The sequence below is a fragment of the Corythoichthys intestinalis genome, chromosome 6, assembly GCF_030265065.1.
Source record: "Corythoichthys intestinalis isolate RoL2023-P3 chromosome 6, ASM3026506v1, whole genome shotgun sequence".
Lineage (NCBI taxonomy): Eukaryota > Metazoa > Chordata > Actinopteri > Syngnathiformes > Syngnathidae > Corythoichthys > Corythoichthys intestinalis.
The window spans coordinates 15,626,383-15,647,952 of NC_080400.1; the positions used below are offsets into that span (position 1 = coordinate 15,626,383).

Below are 21,570 nucleotides of genomic sequence, written 5' to 3' on the forward strand. Positions count from 1 at the left end.
AATATCGGCCATGCCTTTTTTTTGATACACACACATATATACATATATATAGTTTTTAATTAAATCGTTTTCTAATTGTATTTAACACAGACCTAATATGTTACACTCATCCAGAGTCTTTAGGCTTAAGGTAGGGTTATCAAATTTATCCCGACAACGGCAGGAATTTAAATAAAAAAATGTATCACGTTAAAATATTTAACGCAATTAATGCATGTGCTGCATGACCCACTCACGCATTGTCACGCTCAATCTGTAATGGCGCCGTTTTACCTATATAGAGAGATAAAAGACAGTGTATAATGAGTAGAGTGAATTTTGGCAGCCTTTGGAGCCTTTGTTTAATTGGCTAAAGCCTTACAATCCCTCTCCCTACGATTAGAAATATCATGGGAAGCAATGTGGGGAAGCAAGGTAGCAATTGATCTTTTTCTTAACACCTTATGTTATTTCCCAACGCAGAGAAGATATATCAATTGGTAGCACTACGCACAGTGATGGTTCCACTTCCCATCATGCATTTGGGCATGGCTACAGTATCATTTACTGAAAGCTCAACAAATACACTACATGGCAATATTTAGTCACAATATACAAAGTCACAAGTCTTTCTATCCGTGGATCCCTCTCAAAGAAAGAATGTTAATAATGTAAATGCCATCTTGAGAATTTGTCATAATAAACAAATACAGTACTTATGTACTGTATGTTGAATGTATATATTCGTCTGAGTTTTATTCATTTTTTTCTTAATGCATTGCCAAAATGTATATGATCGGGAAAAATTATCGGGAATGATTGGAATTGAATCGGGAGCAAAAAAAAAGCAATCGGTCGGGAAATATCGGGATCGGCAGATACTCAAACTAAAACGATCGGGATCGTATCGGGAGCAAAAAAACGTGATCGGAACAACCCTAATTACTATATTATTTTATTATTTTTATTTTATTTACTTTTGTTCCATGAAGAATCCAGAAAGGGTTATTTGATTGTGGCTTTTTAAAAACAATAAAATTTTACATTTAGGCACTCCTGCAATCGTCACACTTTTTCTGGTAGAAACTGACCCCTCATCAGAGAAGGGAAAAGTTATGTGGCCCTCGCAGGAAAAAGTTTGGGGACCCGTTATAGACAAATGATACTACGGTATATTTACAGTGGCGGCAGAGAGTTGGGGGGCGCGGAATGTTTTGTCTTCCTAGGAGAGGCGTAACAGAAAATAATTGAGAAGCACTGTGTTAATCTTACTTTTAAAAAGTAATTACAAATTACTCAGTTACCTGATGGTAAGAGTAATTAGTTACTTGGCAAAGTAGCTGGTGTTACCTTTCATGTTTTTTCTTCATTTTTTCAAAACAAAAAACAAAGTAACCTTTGCTATGTTTGGAAGTCATTTAATGTTGTAAATCAACTGTTAAAGTTGTTAAAATTGCTCCCGTTTTTGCATTACTTCCCTTCTGTCTACTTTCAACAAGTGAACGTTTTAAAACTGTTTCATTTAAGGATAGATTTAAGTCAAGATTTTGCAGATTTAGAAGTATTTTAGATAAAAAGTTACTTAGGTTCGCTAGAAAGGTTCACTATAACTAGGGTGACCATATTTTGATTTCCAAAAAAGAGGACACTCGGCCCGGCCTCGAGATACTTGAATTTTACTCGAAAATCACTCAAAGATGCGTATATCTCCAACTTTTTTTTTTTTTTTACGATCACGACAATTGTCGTTGACAAAATGTTATTCCCACTCAATTTTTATTCTCATACAATGTTGTAAATTGTACGCAAACAATAACTGAAATAAACTGACAAGCGATTCAACTAGCATGTTTCCAAACGCAGCAGTTCAAATTCAAAACTACATTGCACATAATGCCCAGCGCAGCTGAGCTCACTGATTGCTACCCTATTAGCGAATACGGGAGCCGAGGCAAAATCAGACTTTGCTATAAAAGTTTACTACCATCGGCAGCGCAAAGATGCAACAACAAACGGATTTTACAGATTACACCAGTACAAATCTCCGACAGAAGTCAACAGTTGCCATTATATAGGTATTTATCGTAAAAACAACTCATAAGCAAAACAGCTATTTAGCTATACTAGCATTCAACCACTAACTAACGCAGAACAATTACAAGACTCATACAATATACTGCATCTCTGTGTACACATATAACTATGTACAACAGAAGACACGTGATCGACATTAACAGGAGAAACTTACAGAAAGGTGTATGGAGCCACATCTTTAGAACTTCTTATTGAACTCCTTACTGTAGTCTGAGCTCCCGCCAAACCGTCAGTAGATGGTGGTAATTCCCCATGAAACAAAGGGTGAACTGCCAACAAAAAAGAAGATTTACTCCTTCTCCCGCCCCTACTAGTAGGAGCAACGTCAACGCAGGCAAGCGCTGCCCCCTAGCGGCCAGAGGAATTCTCTTCAAGTTGGTCCCGTAAAAAAAAAAAAATCATAAAAACCGGACATTTTTATGAATTTCTAAAACCCGCCCGGACAACGAGGATACTGCGTGAAAGTAGGATTTGTCCGGGCAAGAGGACGTTTGGTCACCCTACTATAACAGCCTTTCTGAGAAGTCTACTGCTTTAAAATGGTGGCTGTTTACTAACGCCGCCGAGTCTGTCATTTCGCATGTAGTTCTATATGCGTGTGATATCTAGACGTAGATTGTAGGCTGTCGGCTACAGCCAGGAAATATTGGAGCCACCTAGCCTAGCATCACGTTTGCTACTGCGTCACAACAAACACTCTACTTTCTCCGTTTCTCTGACTTTCCTTGCGTCATTCAACCAACGTAGTAACGCATAGTAACACAGTGTCTCGTTGCCGAAACGGCGACAAAATCCGAAGAAAAAAAAACGTAATGCACTAAAAACGTACAGATTTTGAACGTATGGCGTACACATTTAAAATCTAGTGCTCATTTGTACAAATTACGCCGAAACCGTACAACTTGACAGGTATACAAATTATGATTTTAAACTAGTGTTAGGGTGCCAAAGTAGGGTTTTGTTTCGTGATTATAGGACTTTGCAGTTATTCTTTTTATGGCATTTGTTGAAATGACACCCATTACGAAGTCCATTAGATCAAATTAAATTTAAATAAGTTTATTTCAAAATAATCTTTATAAAAAAGCCCATCATCCAAATCTGGTAATTCAATGCATGTCGCTCGAGCCCTAGAAAAGGTGGTGGAACTGCTGCCTCCGTCACACACAAACACAAGTTATTACATTGCTATTTTGCTGACAAGTGTCAGGGGGATTATTTAAAAGTTAAGGACGGATTCATCTTTGGCATTCACAACATTGTTATAAAGCAAATTCTTGTAGATCTTGGGTAAAAAAAAAAACATTTACAAGACCAGATGACATTTGTTAATATTGACATCAAGCTTTGGTGTACTGCCTGACTTGGCTTAGAGAGAGGCATGCATAGAATGCAGCATGCGAGGGTTTCGCATTCACGTGGCTAAACATGGAACCACCTCGGGTTTACAAACATACACTTGTTTACATTCTTAAATATTGTTATTTTAGCCTTCGTAAATCACTGTTGCCTCACCTTCATATTTGTAATTGTATGTAGCGTTAACATTGCTTTCTGACTATTCTTGTCAAGGGGATATCAAGAAAAGGAAAAGGGAAGCTAGGTCAGATAAGGGTTTGCTAGGGCAGGACAAAGATATGAATTTTTGGGCAGGGGAAAAATTCAAAGAAATTCAAACTGTTGCACTTGTTTATTTACATAGCATTCACACAACACATTCAAAGCCACAAATGGATTAAATTAAATTGTTCCCTTTCAATGCCCCGAATGAGTTAAAATGTACATCAGTTAAATACCCGGAAACTGAAAATACAAAATAAAAATAGTTGTCTTCCAGCCAAGAAGATTTTAAAAATATTTAAAACGAGCACATACAAATCAGCATCCATTTTGAGACATTCCAGCAGAATGAAGCTGTCAACTTCAAACTTTAAATAGGATCCGGTCATGAGAGTAAAATGGTCGTCAATGGAAAGGAGGACGAAACAAAGAAACAAAAAGTTGAACGTTGGGAAGTTTAGAGCAAGTCGGGCAGGATGAGTCCTGGTGGCTTGGGCTCCACGCAGTTGATCCAGAAGTTAGCGCAGCTAGCATGGTACTGGTGCCCTCCATACACTAGCTTGAAGTTGTCTGTCTCTGAGTTGAACGCCTGAAGATGGAAGAAAAAGAGCTGTCTTTGCAACACATTTAACTGAGAAATTACAAGTTCAACCAAAGATTCCAGTCCGATGGAACTGAAGCAAGTATTAGCATTCGCTAGCTTCGCACTACACGTTGCTTCACCAAGGGCTGTTTTAAACCTATTTTGGAGCTCTAGACGTCCAATCAGTTTGGACTAAGACTGCTGGCGGTGTTAAATGGCTGAAAGCGGAGATTTACCACCGTCAATGACGGTCAATCGGTTTCTTAAAAAGCAAGGGCGTAGGTTTGCATAGGCGAAGGTACAGACATAACATTACCAACTTTTCAGGATGCTCATAATTATTTCCCCACCAACTTTTAACCCTATATTGCCAAATGTATCACATTTGATACACCTAAAATTTCATGATTTTGAGACTAACTCCGAATTTTGAAATTTCTTTTTGAAAAAAAAATGATGGATGTAAGTCAACACATGCATCTGCAGGTTCCATGAGATAAACAAACAGGATTTAGCAAGGGTTATAGATATCTGAGCGCTTATTACACATATTCATTTTGACATTTCTTTTTACAAATTTGAAAAAAAAAAAAAGGTTTAATTAGGACCTTATTTTTCAAATGACTTGACTTGAACGTTGTATCACCTGAACCAATACACATGAAAGTTATAAGTCAGTAATTTATTTAATGATTTATTTTGCATTGCTCTTTTAGCCTATCAATTAGGTTCATACTCGCGAGAAATGTAGCCCTGATCCCGTTCAATAATCTGTTTGGTCTTATTAATGTCCCGTCCCCAGCAAAAAATGTAAATGCAGATTATGCTGTTATATGGTCCTTACCAATGTTAACACCAAACCAGTGTTGTTTTCGTCAATGATGACGATAACGAAAATATTTCATCAACGAACAATTTTTCATAACGGCGACAAGCCAGAAACGTGTCTTCAGAGGCTAAAACATATCGAGATGGATGCCAGTTGTCTGACGAGAAGAGAACAAGGCGAAAATTCGCCATATTTTCCATTATAAGTTCACAATGTGTGATTGGCACGCATTTTAGCAGTGGTTGGTCATGTCACTCATGTGATGTGCTGCACCTCCAACCGACCCACACACAGGCTTAAAGAGCATACGACAGGAGAAAAAAAGTCTTAAATATCATTATTATGTGAATTAGAATCATATTTTGAGACGATTCGACAATATACAACAATTTAGCAAAGCACAGATGACGAGAAATTAGTCTTTTAATCTGCCGGTTAGCCACACCTACCCATTATAGGGCTCAAGCGTCCCCAGCAGGTGGATGACGTCAGCGGGAGACTGGGCTCATCGGTTTTACTATACAGCCCATTGAGGGGGAATTATTCAGAACGAGGAAAACGCGACGAAGAGAGCCGCAAAATGTCATTGTTTCAGTCTCTCTACTCCAATATTTTTACAGGATATTCTTTTTATCCAAGTATTTTTCCCCAACAGCTAAATAAACGGCTTGAGAAGGACCAGTCAGCCCGTCGAGGGGGAACTATTCACAACGAGGAAAACGCGACGAAGAGAGCTGCAAAATGTCATTGTTTCTGTCTCTTTATTTCAATATTTTTACAGGATATTCTTTTTATCCAAGTATTTTCCCCAACTGCTAAATAAATGGCATGGTCATGACAAATAACAGTCTTGTGCTAAATGGAATATGAAATAATAAAAATGCACTTATTCAGGACGACATGGCAAAATTACTCCATAATGGTCAAAACTGTCGACTTCACCTTTACTGTCGCACCTCCCGAACGATATTTTATGACACCTAAATCGGACATATGTCATTTCCCTTCCCCGGCTTCGGAGACTGTAAACAAACCAAGAGGCGTGACAGCTAGCCGACATGCTAACCCGAACCTAGTGATGTTTCAAAGTATTCGAAGCGGAAAATCACACATAACTAGCCGGGAATATTTGACATGACGACTGGGTTGTCGATTGTCATTGCGGATCGGCAAACCGCCCGGCGGAGAGCAATTTACAGCTCGTTCCCCGGAGGAGGGCGGCTGCAGTTGTTGTGCAGCTAACGTGCAGCTAATGTACACGAGGAGAGCTTTCTACATGCCTATCAATGATCAAACGTAAGTAGTCCTTTATTTAAATAAAGTTTGTAGTGTTTACTTTGTAATCGCTGTATTCGTATTTGACATCATACAAAACAAAATGTTTACTCACTTCCTCGTAAGTCCAATGGTCCCACAGTTGTAGGGCTTGTTTTTGCCAATATCCACTGTGAATGGGAACCATTTGAAACTCCAATAAGGCTTACACGCCTCTCCCTCATACAGCAAGATTTTTCTGCAGCCGTTTGGCTGGCGTGATGCAAAAAATAAACGTATTAATCCGAAAAATCATCTGAATCCTTAGTCCTCATACACAACAGTAGGCCATATAGTGAAGAGGAGTCCTTCTCCCGTACACGTCGCAGCGCCCTGCTCCTCAATGCAAGACCGAAGCCGGAAGTCACTCATTTTCATGGCGCGAGATTAAAAAAACTAAATAAATATAGCGATCGCTTCCACACACATCCAAGCTGTCCATATCATTCAGGAGCATAAAATACCGCGTGTATTATGAAATAAACATGCTTTTTCGTGTCACATGCATTTTAAGCATGTGCACATTCCTGGCTCCTGTTGTGAAACACGTGTCAGGTGCTTCTTGGTAAATGTTGTTTTCTTATTTTGGCTATGCAATGTTTCTTTTGCCTGTAAAGGTCTGTACTGAGTGATTGTTAGCATAGCGTTGCATTAGCATTTAGTCCGGTGACTCTTGTGTCTTCTTCTTAATCTCTCAGAAAACTTTTTACATTCAGTTCGTCGCGTCTAGGTGAGTTTAATCAATTGAAAAATAATGTGCTGAGTAGGGGTATGACAAAATATCGAAATGGTGATATATCGTAATACTTTGTATCCCAAAAGGTTATCGATATGCTCCTGCCAAGAATCGAGATATCGTTTTAAAAAGGCATCAATGTTTAAAAAAAAAAAAGGAACCAACAAGTTGCTACCAAAATCTTCCACCATTATAGTGTCTCAGTTAACTCTAAGGCTGCATTGACGGTGCTCGATGCCCAATCCATTTAGACCGGGAATGTTTGTCCATTCGAACCCAGAGCATTCACAGTCATTCTGTCCGATTTTCAGGGCATTTACAGGTCACTTGCTGTTCATTTTAGGGAATTTACAGGTCATTTCCCGTTGAGTTTGAGTCATTGCCTATTCATTTGGGTGATTCCCGGTCACTTCCTGTTCTGTAACTCAGAATAAACAAGAAGCGACCCATAAAATACCCCAAAATCAACAGGAAGTAACTGAAAATAAACAGGTAAATGACCTTAAATGGCCCAAAATTACATCATTGCCTGGCATCGGCTGTCACTGACGGCCAGACGTTCAATCCGTTTGAAGTGGTAGGGGTGGCAGTGAATGAACGAATGTTAATTCGCTGCCACCCTCCCACTTTAAATGGATTGGACGTCTACTAGTGATAAACTCATTCCAATTCACAGCAGAAGCTTGTTTTTCTGTTTATTAGTTGTTTGTAGAATATCCAAGAATGATTTCCTGACCAAACTATCGATAATCGGTGTATCACCTTATCGTCATATCATCGTTATCGTGAGCTTTGTATCGCAATTCGTATTGCATCGTAAGGTAACATGAGGTTCCCACTAGTGTTGCACCGATACCTTTTTTTGGGCCCGATTCCGATACATATACCTGGCTGTGCAGTATCGGCCGATACCGATACCATTCCGATACCACTCTGTTTGCAAAAAAAAAAAGAAAAAAAGAAAAAAAAAAAATATATATATATATATATATATATATATATATATATATAAGGGATGCAACGATACAGTTAAGTCACGGTTCGGTACGATTTTCAATACAATTCAATACATTTAATGCTCTGAAACAGAAAATACAACTCTTTTTTTTTTTTTTTTTATTCGCTAACAAGCAAAAATAACAGCGCCATCATATAAACAAACATTTTAGTGCATAATATTTATGTGCTTACTTCTTACTGGTCTGAAGGAATTTTGTATATAAGTGCTGAGAACAATCTTTACTGTTTGTAAAGTGGGGCACACTGTTGATTGCTGCAGCTCTCTTAGCAGCTATATTTACCATACAAGCAAAACATCCTATTTGTGGTCCGAGTCCATCTGTAACATGTGCCAAATTAACAGTATTTGCAGCATTATCTATAGTCATTGGTATGGATTGATTTGGCCTGCTTAACTTCCATTCAGTCATGGCGATTTCTAATATCAATGTAGTATATGGACTACGCGTCGCTCTGGGCTCACGCAGCTACTGGCATGGGATCTAATGTAGCACATCTAGGTTGCTATTTGATGGTATCTAGTGTGTGCGCGCGAGAGCTGGCATGGGATCTAACATAGTACATCTAGGTTGCTATCTGATGATATCTAGTGTACGCGCTGCGCCGATTCAGTGTTCTCTGGCCACAGAAGTCACTTCTGCTCATTACTGCACAACACCAGCATCTGACAATCGACTTTCATAAACAGGACGAGTTTGAAGTACGGCGCTCTTAATTTGCCACTCATTGTTCATCATGAAACCATGAGTTTGCTTAGTCTCCCACGGTCTTAATTTGTCTGATCCCATCGGCGCTACAACAGCAGGCGTTAGCTTACACATGCTAATCGTATGTGAATGCCATGTTAGAAAAGCCGCGTAACATCGCGGAAATGCATTGTAGTGAACATCCTGAATGTTGAAGACGAAGGTGTTAATTTCCTTTGGTAATTTCGAAACAAAGCCATACAGATGTCATGCATCGGGATTTGGGAAGTTAGCTCACGAGGGGAGGACAGTACATTTGCGTTCAAGTGATGCCAGTAGATGGTATCGGCGCCCTGAATGTTGGTACTCGTCGATACCGATACCACCAATTCGGGCCGGATCGGCGCCCCCTGCCGATACTGGTATCGGTATCAGTGCAACTTTAGTTCCCACTCCTAGTGCTGAGTGTGTATTATCATAATGAAGTTGATGTCCTTGTAGACAATTATGTGGTCGTCTGTCAATGTCCATTCGAAATTGTTGGAAACCTTTTATTTATTATTGGACTAAAACTTTTGAAGTTTCATCCAAAAGACTATAAAAAAAGCTACCAAAAACAACACTGGACTAAACCTACGCCCCTGCTATAAAGGGTTAAAATGGATTGTTTATCACTGTCAATGGCAGTGAATGTGCTATACTGCAAAAACCCATTTCCTTAAAACTAGATAAATTCCCTTGTTTTCAGAGTAAATTTACTAGAAATAATTGAAATATATGCCAGTACTTCACTTTTACTAATTTACAATAGCTAATTGAAAATAAGATGAGCAGACTTATTTTAAGCAATTAATTTGTATATTTAATCCTAAAAACAAACTTTGAAATGTCATGTTCTTAATTCAACAATAGATATTGTTAAAAAAAAAACAACTATTTGAAATATTTTTTTTCTTGATTTAGGTGAAAAATGACCACCTTTTAGATGTATGGGCTGAATAAAACCAAATAGTAAAGTAAGTAACTTAAAGTAAGTGAAATAATCTGACATATTAACCTGTTAACTAGTCTTTAACAATCAAATCAATATGGAGAAAATTATTGGCTATATTTAAGAAAAATAAATTGATTAAGATGTTATAAATTTTCAGTCTACTGAATAAATCAAGTCTATATTTACCGCAGACTTCCGAACACTTTCTGGAGTCAATGCCTGAAATCACAACACGGTCAAGAAATGCTTACACAACAACACCAAAGAAGAAAAGATCCAAAAGACCTCGAAGGCAACCACAACCAAGAAGCATTTTTAGCATCCTCAATTTTGAAAACCCTCAATCTATAAAGTATGAATGTATACCCTTGTTAGCGTTTTATTAGAAGCTGTCATTTAGCTGCCAGCGTGAGATCCAATGAGGTGTCAAGGTTAGCCCGAGGACACTCTAATTCCGCTTGATGAAATAATCATGAGACATTTACAAGAAGGACTGCTCACCGTTCACCATCTGTCTTGCTTGTCTCATACACAAATCAATCCCGCAGAGATTTGGTAGGCTTATTGCGACAGAAAGCACACGCCAAATGCCAAAATGTTAGTTGAAATGTAATTTAATAACCGTTTCACTTTACAAAAATTGAACCTCCAGTAGAGTGAGTGTGCAGACAACAATGACCCGCATTGATTGTGTGCTATAAGCACCCCGCCGACCGCTGATTGCTCAATACTAACATAGCAACAGTTACTAAGGCACTTGACTGCTGCTGTGAGGACCTTAGCTGACATTAATAGACTGCAACAAACAGGACTTTGAAGCTGAGCATTTCAATAGAAAAGTCGGCGAATTGAAGCAAATTAAGTAGAACATCAAAAAGACCAAGAAGAAAGCAGCATCAGGTCACAATGGTAAATTTCATGTGTTTTAGGGCACGTCTTATTCAGACTTTTTGTAGGCCTACTAATCATAGACGTAAACAGGTAGTCCCCAGGTTACGAACGAGTTCCGTTCCTACGCTGGCGAAGTAACTCGAATTTCCGCGTAAGTCGGAATTAACCTTTTAAAAAATAACTATCCAAAAAGTCAAAAAGTATTTGATTTTGTTTAATGATGGAGAATACACTGCCCTCTGGTGGTGGCGTTGGGTGTGGCTGGATTGTCGCTTTGGCTTCTATGACTGAGTAGGAAACTCTGACATATATGTAAGACAGCTGCCCTCTTGTTTTGGCCCCCATAAGGCTGTAAGTTTTTTCAGCGAATATACCGTATTGGCCCGAATATAAGACGGCCCTGATTATAAGACGACCCCCTCCTTTTTCAAGACTCAAGTTTGAAAGAAAAAAAAAAAAAAAAACTTTTTGAACACCAAATTAATTTTTATACAGAAAATAATTACAGTGCATCTGAAACAAATGATTATAGCAATATATTTGAGAGAAAAAGCATGTCATTTTGCCTCATTCAAAATTTAACATCTGAACATTTGAATATGTAAACCAAAGTGCAATCACATTCGTAAATGAATGGCTTCTGGTTTTTGAAATGTACATAAACCAATCTATTGTGATTGCTCTATAGCAGGGGTCGGCAACCTATGACACGCGTGTCAGCACTGGCACGCGAAGGGTTAACCAGTGACACGCGAGCGCATGGCAATTTTTTTTTTTTTTTAAAAACCTGAAATTAAGACATTTTTAGTTGCACGCCCTGTTATTTAGGGCTTTACAGGAGCGTCCCTCCCGACCCCTCTGCCTATAGCGTTATTTGCGAACAATTATGGATTTTGAGCACACTTCCAGCTCTTCAATTTCTCGATTCCTGCGCTCGTCGTTTTTTTTTCCTCTGCGCGCTCAATTCAGCACCCGCTACTAACGTGTCACGAAGCCAACCAGTCAGAGAGCTGGTGGAAGTACAGTGTTACCAATCTGCACTTTTTGGCACTGTTACTCCAAGCCCCAGCGTGGAGGCCGGCGGGCCAGTAAGCGAGTAGACAGCCGGCGAATCGCCGGCGTCCGCGCCGGGAGCCCCGTCGCTTTAACTTTCAATTGAGATCCCGATGTCACACCCTCGCCCCGGCGCGGAGGCCGGTCGCTCAAGATACGGGGCTGTACACCCCTGTCCCGGCGCATCGCAACACTCCGGTTGGACCCCGATTGCCAGCTGTCAGGTCAGGGCAGTGGGTGAAGCGATGGTTGCACTGTAGTATGGAGTGGACCAGCGATTAACGTGGCTCGTTGCCGTCGATTCGTCCGGTGCTTACTTCGGAGAGGTGGAAATGTGTATAAAAACACTGTGACGCGTTGGATGGCGTTTTACTGGAGACTTTTATTAAACAAAAACCTGCGGGGGACACGGCCTCTTCTCTCCTTTTCACCGCGCTCTCCGCTCTCTCTCAACACCTTCCATCGCTCCCTCTCTTTTTCTCGCCCAGACGCCCAATTCTTCTTCTATGCTTAACTAGCAAGCCGATCATATTGTAGGGGACAGCGGCCCCTTGGGGATACCGGTAACAACTTGTTGCCTGGTTACTTCTGGTAGCTCTTTTTGTGCATTATGCCTCGAGAGAGTTGTGTGTCGCACAACAAGTGTCAAACGCCACTACGAGACAAAACATGAAAATTCATAGAAAGCAGGGCCAAGGAACACATTAAAGTAGGTATCTTTTATATTTGTAATATAAAATCTAAAATTGTGCATATAATTGACTGTTTAAGTTGCTAGTGAACAAGACAAAATGTAAGAGTCGGCTGTTCTGACTTTGAAGGCTCTCTGTACTGTGAGAGACCTGCACTGAGAATCACACCTGTTCCCCTTTGCGTGCTGGGGTGTGTGTGTGTGTGATATGTTTGCATAAAATGGTGCAGCTGTACAACTGTTATTGCTGTTGCACTTATTTTCAAGTTTTGATATTTTCGACAATATGCATTAGTTTTTAGTTAATTTATGAAAACGAATGGTAGTTATTCAAATTAAATGTATGTCCATGTTTTTTTTATTTGGAGTAAAATTACAGCTCTGCTGAATATAAAAATTCGGATGCGCGTCATTAGTCTTGGGGTGGCACACTGATTGACAAGAAAATTTGAAAGTGGCACTCCACACCAAAAAGGTTGCTGACCCCTGCTCTATAGTGATAAAACAACAACATTGCAATAACTGCATTAATCATCAAAGTGAAGTCGGTAACACTTTATAATAACTATCCCGTTTACTAGTTAATAGATCATTAGTAAGCTGTTCATAAATGATTTATTGTTGATTTGTGAAGTATTTGTTAACAGTTTGTTAAGCATTTACAGGGTGTTCCAATATGGTTGACCCCATTCTAAATGCCCACGCTAGTTGATGGATCTTAATAAAACTATATACACTTTATGTTGAAGGTCATAAGTTTTCTGATTAAATATACAAAGAAAAGTACAAATATTTGTTGGTTCTATGGCAGATTTTCATGAATGTGCAAGATGAGCGCTGCCTGCAAAATGCCTTATCAAAATGCGTTTGTTTTTTAAGTGAACGGCATTTCTTAACCTGAAAAGATAGAAATGCCAAATGTTACACACAAAAACTTGAAACGTTTCTACACAAACTGTGTTTCAGGTTAAGAACACCCTGTAAATGCTTAACAAACTGTTAACAAATACTTCACAAATCAACAATAAATCATTTATCAACAGTTTACTAATGATCTATTAACTAGTAAAACCGATAGTTATTATAAAGTGTTACCGTGAAGTCTAACTGTAACTGTAGTCTTGAAACAAATCTGAATAAGGAAAAACATTGCAATAAAATAATGCAAACTAGTTAAACTAGTAGCTGAGATCAGTCATGACAGAACATCGCTTCAATGATATCTGGCGTCATCTAGCGTCGTGAATGGGTATAATCATGTCTAGACCGCGAATATAAGACGACCTCTTCTTTTTCAATCTTATTTCAATGCAAAAAACACCGTCTTATATTCGGGCCAATACGGTATGTTTATTTGAATTTGTATTTAAGTTTAAGGCTACAGTTTGAGGAGTTATGTGCAAGCTATTTGCTATGAGATTTGTAAATACATTAGCATTCGCGGTATGCAAGGTAGCAGACTAGGCTAATTTAATCTTTACTTACATATTGATCAGACAAGATGGACTTTTGAACACTAATTGGTTTGTGTCGGGTGTTTTAGTGTTAAGATGTGTGTTGTTTACCATGTGTACCATGGACTTCATAATGTATTGATGGGACATGGAGCCGATTTTTAGGGAGCCTGTATTTTTGGCGAGGCCGTCAAAGCTGATCGAGTGGAATAACAGACAAAGAGCTTTTTTCGTTGAAAATTCTTGTAAATAAATGCTTAAATCCATGAATTCTTCATAGATATGGATGTAAAACAGTCTCAATTCTTGGTTAAAAGCAAAAAAAAAAAAAAAAAAAGTTCGCATTTATTTTACTTAAATATATTGAAGTACAATGCTAGTCTGTTAGTGAATGTAGATAGCGGCCACCTGATGTAAACAGAGCTTTTCCGGTTAAAATTCTTGTGAATAAATGCTTAAATCCCCGAATTCTTTATAGATATGGAAGTAAAACAGTTTCGATTCTTGGTTAAAAGCAAAAAAAGTGCAGTAAGCATTTATTTTACGTAAATATTGCAAACTATGATGCCAATGCCGTAGTTACCCAGTAATTACCCTGGAGACCCCTGTTCACAGACGCCGCGCAACCCCTTTTGTTTCAACCCAGCCATGAAAAGTAAGTAATTATATATAATTATATTGATTATTCGAAATGTCTATCATTTTTAGCTTAGAATCATTAAATCATGTGTAATATTGAGTTAAAAAACATCACTCGCATATTTTAATCTTTTAAACAAATTATGCCATAATGAAAAAATAGTGTCTGTAAATACGTCACGGATATCTACCTCATAACTATCGCTTAATTGTATTTTTTGTTACTGTGGCATTTTCTCCGATATTTTAGATGATAATCGATCCAAACGGAGAAAAACGGGGGGATTTTTTTTTTTTTTAAAGGGTAAATATTTAAAAAAGAAAATCTCAACCACTCCTTGATGTCTGCGATTTCTGCATTGCGACCCTTGTTATATTACCGTGTTTCACCCATAAAATCCCCCAAAAGTCCAGCTGTGGCCATTCACAGCTGTGTCTTGACACTCAGTGATACACGCTACAGTGAGCATGTATCTCACTAATATCTCGTTAAAATAAGGGTGTCTTTAGCTATGCCCTCTCATGCTCTCACCTCGAGTTAGGGTTTAGGGGTTCTACTTTTATTTTTAAATGCCCTCCAGTTCATTTTTTTTCTTCCCCCAGAAAATTGAAACTTTAAGCTTTCCAATGATGTATCAAACATGCATTAAGGACAATTTTGAAATTTGACCAAATTGGGGGTCTCAGAGTGGAACTTCAAGTCACCTGAGTGTTTTCCGCCATATATATATATATATATATATATATATATATATATATATATATACATACACACACACACACACATATATACACACACACACTATATATATACATATATATACATATACATACTGTATATATACATATACATATATACATACACACACACACATATATATATACACATATACATACACCCCCCACATATATATATATATATTCACTGCCAATGGGTTTTCCCATTGGCAGTGTATCAAATACTTGTTCTCCCCACTGTATATACATACATATATGAGCAGAAGTAGAACTAGTTTCATGTTTTGAGTCATTCATTTGTGACAGGTTTGTGCTCGTTTGTACTGCTATTGGTTTTGAGGTAGAAACTATTCTTATATAGGTCATGCTGAGGTCAACCAGGCCCCATTTTGATTAAAAATGGCTATAAAATATGTCAATCATTTCTGCTACGTTTTTACTGGTGGGGGTGGGGGTGGGTGGGTCGGGGGGTTCTGCTGCTATCGTTTTTGAAATATTGAGATATTAACTTTGAATGTTGACGTCATGCAGCCCATTTATTTCAAAATGAACCCGAAATGGTGCCATTTGTTTATGCTGCTATCGTTGTATAGATATTGAAATATTAATTTCGAGTGATGATGTCACCCGCCGTTGACGGAGCGTAGCAACTCTCTAGATCAGGGGTTTTCAACCCAGTCCTCAAGGCACACTGTGGGTCCTGGTTTTTGTTCCAGCCGATCCAGCAGAGACAGTTGAACCAATGAGGCTTCTGCTAAAACAAGCCACACCTGACTGCAATCAACTGATTGCACTTGTAAAACACCAGATTGGGGAAAAAGTGTTGTCATCTTGTTTGGTAAGAATGAAATCCTGCACCCACAGTGTGCCTTAGTGGAATAGGTTGGGGACCCCTGCTCTAGATAACAGAGGGGTGTCCCAACAACTAGCGCAAAGGTAGCACAAACAAATGGCACCCCTTTGGGTCAATTTTGCAGTAAATGGGGGTTGGGCTTGACATATTAATTTCGAGTAATGATGTGACTTGCAGCCCCTCATTTACTCTAAAATGGACCCGAAGGCCATTTGTTTGTGCTACATTTGCGCTGGTTGTTGGGACACCCCTCTGTAATTGAGAGAGTTGGTGCGCTCCAATAGCCACGACGGAGGGGCTGCGATTGACGTCATCACTTGAAATATTTCAATATCTCGAAAACGATAGCACAAACAAATTTTTACGGCACAAACGTAGCATCAACAATTGACACCATCTCAGGTCCATTTTGCAATAAATGGGGGGCTGCGTGACGTCATCATTTGAAATTAATATTTCAATATCTCATAGCAGCACAACAAAACTTTTTACAGCACACACCAGCACAAACGACTGACACCATTTTTAGCCATTTTTAATCAAAATGAGGGGCTAGTTGTCCTCAGATTGACCTATAAAAGAATTGTAAATATCTTAAAAATGATAGCAGCACAAACAAAACTTTCTACAGCACAAACAAGCACAAATGTAGCACAAACGACTGGTATCTTTATATGAATTTGCGTCTGTTGGTGTGCCAACTTTATGGGTATTTTTGGGGCATTGCTTCTTCACACTTTTTGTTGGTCTATTCATGATAGACGTGCCAACCAAATTCTGTGTTGCCAAGTGAAATATGCTTCGGTGGATAACCCCCCAAGTCAATCTGGGTTCAGGGGCTTAATTTTCCAACAAGATATATGAGCAGAATTATTAAGATCTCATCTTTTAGGGCATCTCATTGGGAATTAATCACTGTTAACCTCCTCTATGTTTTGGGGCGTTTCTTAAGACTATTTTGTGGGTCTCCTCATGGTGTCAAATTTTATGTTGTCAAGTCAACGTGGGTTCAAGGGCTGAATTTTTAAAAAATTGTTAACCATTGTGAATTTCTTGTGCAGTATGGGGCATTGCTCTTTGAGAGTTTTTTTGTTGGTCTGGTCATGGTAGACAGATCAGCCAAAGTATCTGTCAATCTGTATTCAGGACCTCAATTAAAAACAATAAAAGCAGAATTATAGCTCGTTTATAATGAGTCAGTCGACTTCCTGCGTTGCTTCATGAGACTTTTTGTGGGTCTACTCGTGATTGACATGCCCACCACTTTACCATAAAACAAGGCTGAATTTTAAAACTCGGATACTAAAATATCTGTAGAACGTAAACTGAGCTACCTAATAGCAAGCAATTCGAGAAAAGTGAAGAAGTGCAACTTAAGCTCCGCCCACCAAGCTCATCCAAAAGAAAGGAAAGCCCAGCCCCCCCACCTGACACCCCCAGAGGTAAAGCGAAGAGGAAGTGCAATTTCTCATACTTTAAAAAGGCGTCCGAGTGTGCTTCCTTCTTTAGTCTGCAAACATTTTTCGCAGTCAGAGAAAAGTCACACTTGGTCGAACACATTTTGTGTGCGTTCGCACGAACCTTGCTACGAGAGTCCACGTTGAGCAGGCACACCCCGCACGCCAACTCCTTGGCGTTCTTGATACCGTGCCGCAGAACGCAGGAAGTGAAATCAAGAGAGCTTTCATCGGGCTGCAAAAAACGCAAGAAGATAGACTCAAGTTGAAGTAATAGTTTTGTACCATTAACAATTATGTTTCGTCGTCGTTGATCCACCAATGGTTCAACCCAAGGCCGACTCACCACCAGCTTAGCTAGTGACATAAAGCTAGTGAGGTTGTTCCAGACGCGACTGATGTCCTTCAACAACTGCTGCAGCTTCTCCGAGCACACCGCCGTTGCCTTGACGCCGAGTTCCACCCGCCTGGTCACGCGGTACACTTCCACCACACCTAACGTTTTCACGCACATTAGCATCCGTATGTGACCTACATTGTGCGTGCATGTGAAAATGCTCACCCAGAAGATACTCCATGCCCTGAGCGGACTGGATGACCTCAGTGCACACAGATGAGCTGCTGATGCCGTTCAGGGTGTTGTTGGCTTTGGTGATAACCTTGACATGGGAAGATAGGTCAAATAATTACCTCATATTTAGAGAAAGGAATGATATGAAAGATGTCATGTAAAAATTTCAATAGGACAGAAGATGCACAAAAAAAAAAAAAAAAAAAACTATATAATTTTTTAAATGCTTAAATGTAATTAGACCCAGGAATAAAAGTGCAAAAGGGTTTAGAATTCCGCTAGAATTCCATTCCTTATTAGGGGATGTGCCGGTATGAGATTTTGATAGTATGATAACCTTAAGCAAAAATACCACGGTTTCACGGTATCACAGTATTGCAATGGCGTACCGCAAGCAACACGTCACTTCTGCTCATTAATATTCATGACATTAGCTACTGTTGCTAAGTAAGGACAAGCCACCGTTTGTCCCTAATAGGAAATGAATGGAAATCGTGTACAAAGGAGATGTTTACAGAGTTAAACCTACCAATTCTCTCCGAAAATGATGTGCCTGGTGCCAAATTCACTGGCAAAGATGTGGAAGAACATAAAAATGTTCAGTTAAAGAGATGTCTTTAGTCTCGAAGGCTGAAAAAGACGAAAAAAACGAGCCGACCTAAGCATAGCTTGAGCTTTTTTTATCGACGCGACTGACAATGACATTCCCCTGTTTCAACAAGCTATCCTTTACCTTCAGCCCTGTCTTTCTTATATATCCTCTGGTTGTCCTACGTCTCTTACCGTTCTTGGGGGTAATTTAGTTAGCTTTGTGTAGTGATCGCAAATGCTACTCAGTGACAGCCAACGAACACTTTTAATTTTTTCATTGATAACACATCTTAATCCTATAATTTATTTACACTTCCCCCTTACTAAAGTTTTTTTTTATATATATATAACAGAAACGGTAACAGTGGCAGTCAGATACCATTGTAATTCTTTTCAGGTCATTCAATGTCAGACAGAAGCAGTACGGCACAACGTTACGCTAAAAAAATAAGTTGAAAATATAAAAATGGCTTACCTCTTTGTCCTCTGAAAGACCATGCCAACCCAACATAATGTTTACTGCATATGAAACGTGAATGGATTCACCGAGCTGGTGTTAAAGTCCGCGCAAGTTGATTCGGTCTTCACATTTTTTGCTCTCGAGTTTTTGGTTTCCGAAAACGTATGAAAAAAACATCTTCATGTGTCGTAATGTCTAGAGTCGTTTCTACAAGTTCCAAAAAATCAATGCGTGATCGGCATGGTCGTTGAAAGATTACCGGAGAAAAGTAGCACTTTTTATGTTGGGTCTATGCGAGGTCTATAATGTCCCACTTCGGCTTTACTTCCGCTTTACGATGCGACGTCACGGTCTAAAAATAGCCTGCGTGCGGTACGCCATTATAGCTCTAAAATGTGTTACTATGAGATGTAAGGTTTAAAAAAAAAAAAATCAACATTGAACAGGATTTTATTTTTCACAACATATTTGCAAATTGGAACATCAACATGAACATAATGCTAAAACAAACAAAGAAAATAACAAAAAACAAACAACTGAAATATTTTTTAAAAAATTGAATTAAACAGAACGTATTGATTAAACCCACAGCCACAGCTGAAGTTGCTCAACATTAGAACAAGAACAAAAGGAAGGAACTGGACTTAAACAATATCTGATCGAATTGATTTTTATGTAAAACACATACCACAACTATTATTAATATTAAATCGTTTAATATTAATATAGAGCAAGAGACAGCGGGCGTGTTTATGACTCGTATCATTATTTACACATTACATACACACACAAACCCACTCTCAAAACAAAGTCGCCAGAGAGAACAAAGACAACAGGCTGTATTATGAAAATGTTATTTTGAATACCGTATTTTTTGGACTACAAGTCGCAGTTTTTTTTCATAGTTTTTCTGGGAGTGCGACTTATACTCAGGATCGACTTATGTGTGAAAATATTAACATATTGTATCATTTCACATGTTATTTTGGTGTTTAGGAGTGACACTGATGGTTTGGTAAACTTGTTAGCTTGTTCTTTATGCTATAGCTATCTGAATAACTCTTAATAGCTATGGCCACGTTCACGTTCTGCCTTTGGCAATGCGTGTTGAATTTCATTATTGACTTTTTTATATTGAAATTAGGGGTGTAACGGTACACAAAAATCTCGGTTCGGTACGTACCTCGGTTTTGAGGTCATGTTTCGGTTCATTTTCAGTAGAGTAAGAAAACAAAATATAAATGTGCTAATTGTTTATTACACACCTTTGTGCTTTCAACAATAGGAACATTAGCCTATACAAAGCTAGAATTCTGCCCAAAAAGTAGCGGGTATTTAAAGATAATCCAACAGCAATTTGCCTTTTAGACCCCACTTATTGATCAGCTTTCTTTCTGAAAGAAAGAAGAAAAAAAGACGTCCTGTGCTAAAGAGAAAAGCAATCCCAATAACAAAGATTTTAACATGTATTTTACAAATGAAATGCCACAATGAATCTTTTTTTTTCTTATGAACGGTTATTGGTGGATTTTCTCATGTTAAAGGGCCACACAGAAATTAATAAATTTAATTGTGTAAGCAGGATCTGTGTATTATTCTTATTATTTAATTACGGTGTTTTCGCTCATTTCTATTTTTTTTAAATGGGCTATTATTTATTTTAATATGTGTTTGTATTTTACAAATGTGATGTAGTATTCATTTATATTGTATATTTTATGTTGTATAACTTTAGTTCCTATGTGAATATTAGTTCCTACTTGTTTTGTTGTGGTAGGAGGGTTTTGTATTGAACACGAGGCCGTGTTGGTTATTGTTATAGCAGAGAAGACAGCAGTCAATCAACAAAGACAAGTCAACTGCGCCCCGATCTACCACTCAGGAGATCTGATAGACTCAAAAAGTGGGTTACGATTGCATATTAGTTTGAAAATCGACCGGATCCACCGTATTTTCACACGAGTGACTTCCGGTCTGCCCGATCCTAGCTACTGCTAGTAGTGTTGAGGCAGGAGTGTCGCGTCTCACGTCAAATAATAAACTCTGCCGTTCTTTTCGTGTGCGTCGTGTTGAGCCGCTTCTGGGGCGCGTCTAACACGCGGCCGCACTGCGACTGGTGCGCATTGGCTGATTGACTTTAACGCCCGCGTTTCACTGCGTTTTCGCGGCGGCCATGTTGGCGCGCCGTTGACGTTTCTGGGTTATACTGGCCTACCGTGTTGGTCCTCATTATAGTAGAGAAGACGGAGTAAATATAATTTACATAAAGAAACTGTAACACGATCGACTCACAGCTTCGAAAAGTAAAGGTTACATTACGTCAGAAACTTGTTCGGTACGCCATCGTTCCGAACCGAGCACTACGTACCGAAACGGT

General features: G+C 38.8%; 1 protein-coding gene across 6 annotated transcripts in view; it reads right to left on the reverse strand.

The window, feature by feature from the left end:
- Positions 1–2,970: 2,970 nt before the first annotated feature.
- The window catches only part of LOC130917033 (synergin gamma-like), a 98,219-nt gene continuing 79,619 nt past the window's right edge, over positions 2,971–21,570 (reverse strand). For 2 of the 6 annotated variants that reach the window (XM_057838083.1, XM_057838082.1), the window contains exons 19-24: positions 18,134–18,230; positions 17,918–18,066; positions 17,696–17,806; positions 17,589–17,624; positions 9,982–10,014; positions 2,971–4,222 (exon numbers count right to left, since the gene is read on the reverse strand). In XM_057838083.1, coding sequence (XP_057694066.1) covers positions 4,091–4,222; positions 9,982–10,014; positions 17,589–17,624; positions 17,696–17,806; positions 17,918–18,066; positions 18,134–18,230 — 558 coding nt within the window. In that variant the 3' untranslated portion in view covers positions 2,971–4,090. The remainder of the gene's footprint in view (positions 4,223–9,981; positions 10,015–17,588; positions 17,625–17,695; positions 17,807–17,917; positions 18,067–18,133; positions 18,231–21,570) is intronic. The other 4 variants (XM_057838087.1, XM_057838086.1, XM_057838084.1 and 1 more) reach the window with 3 other exon arrangements.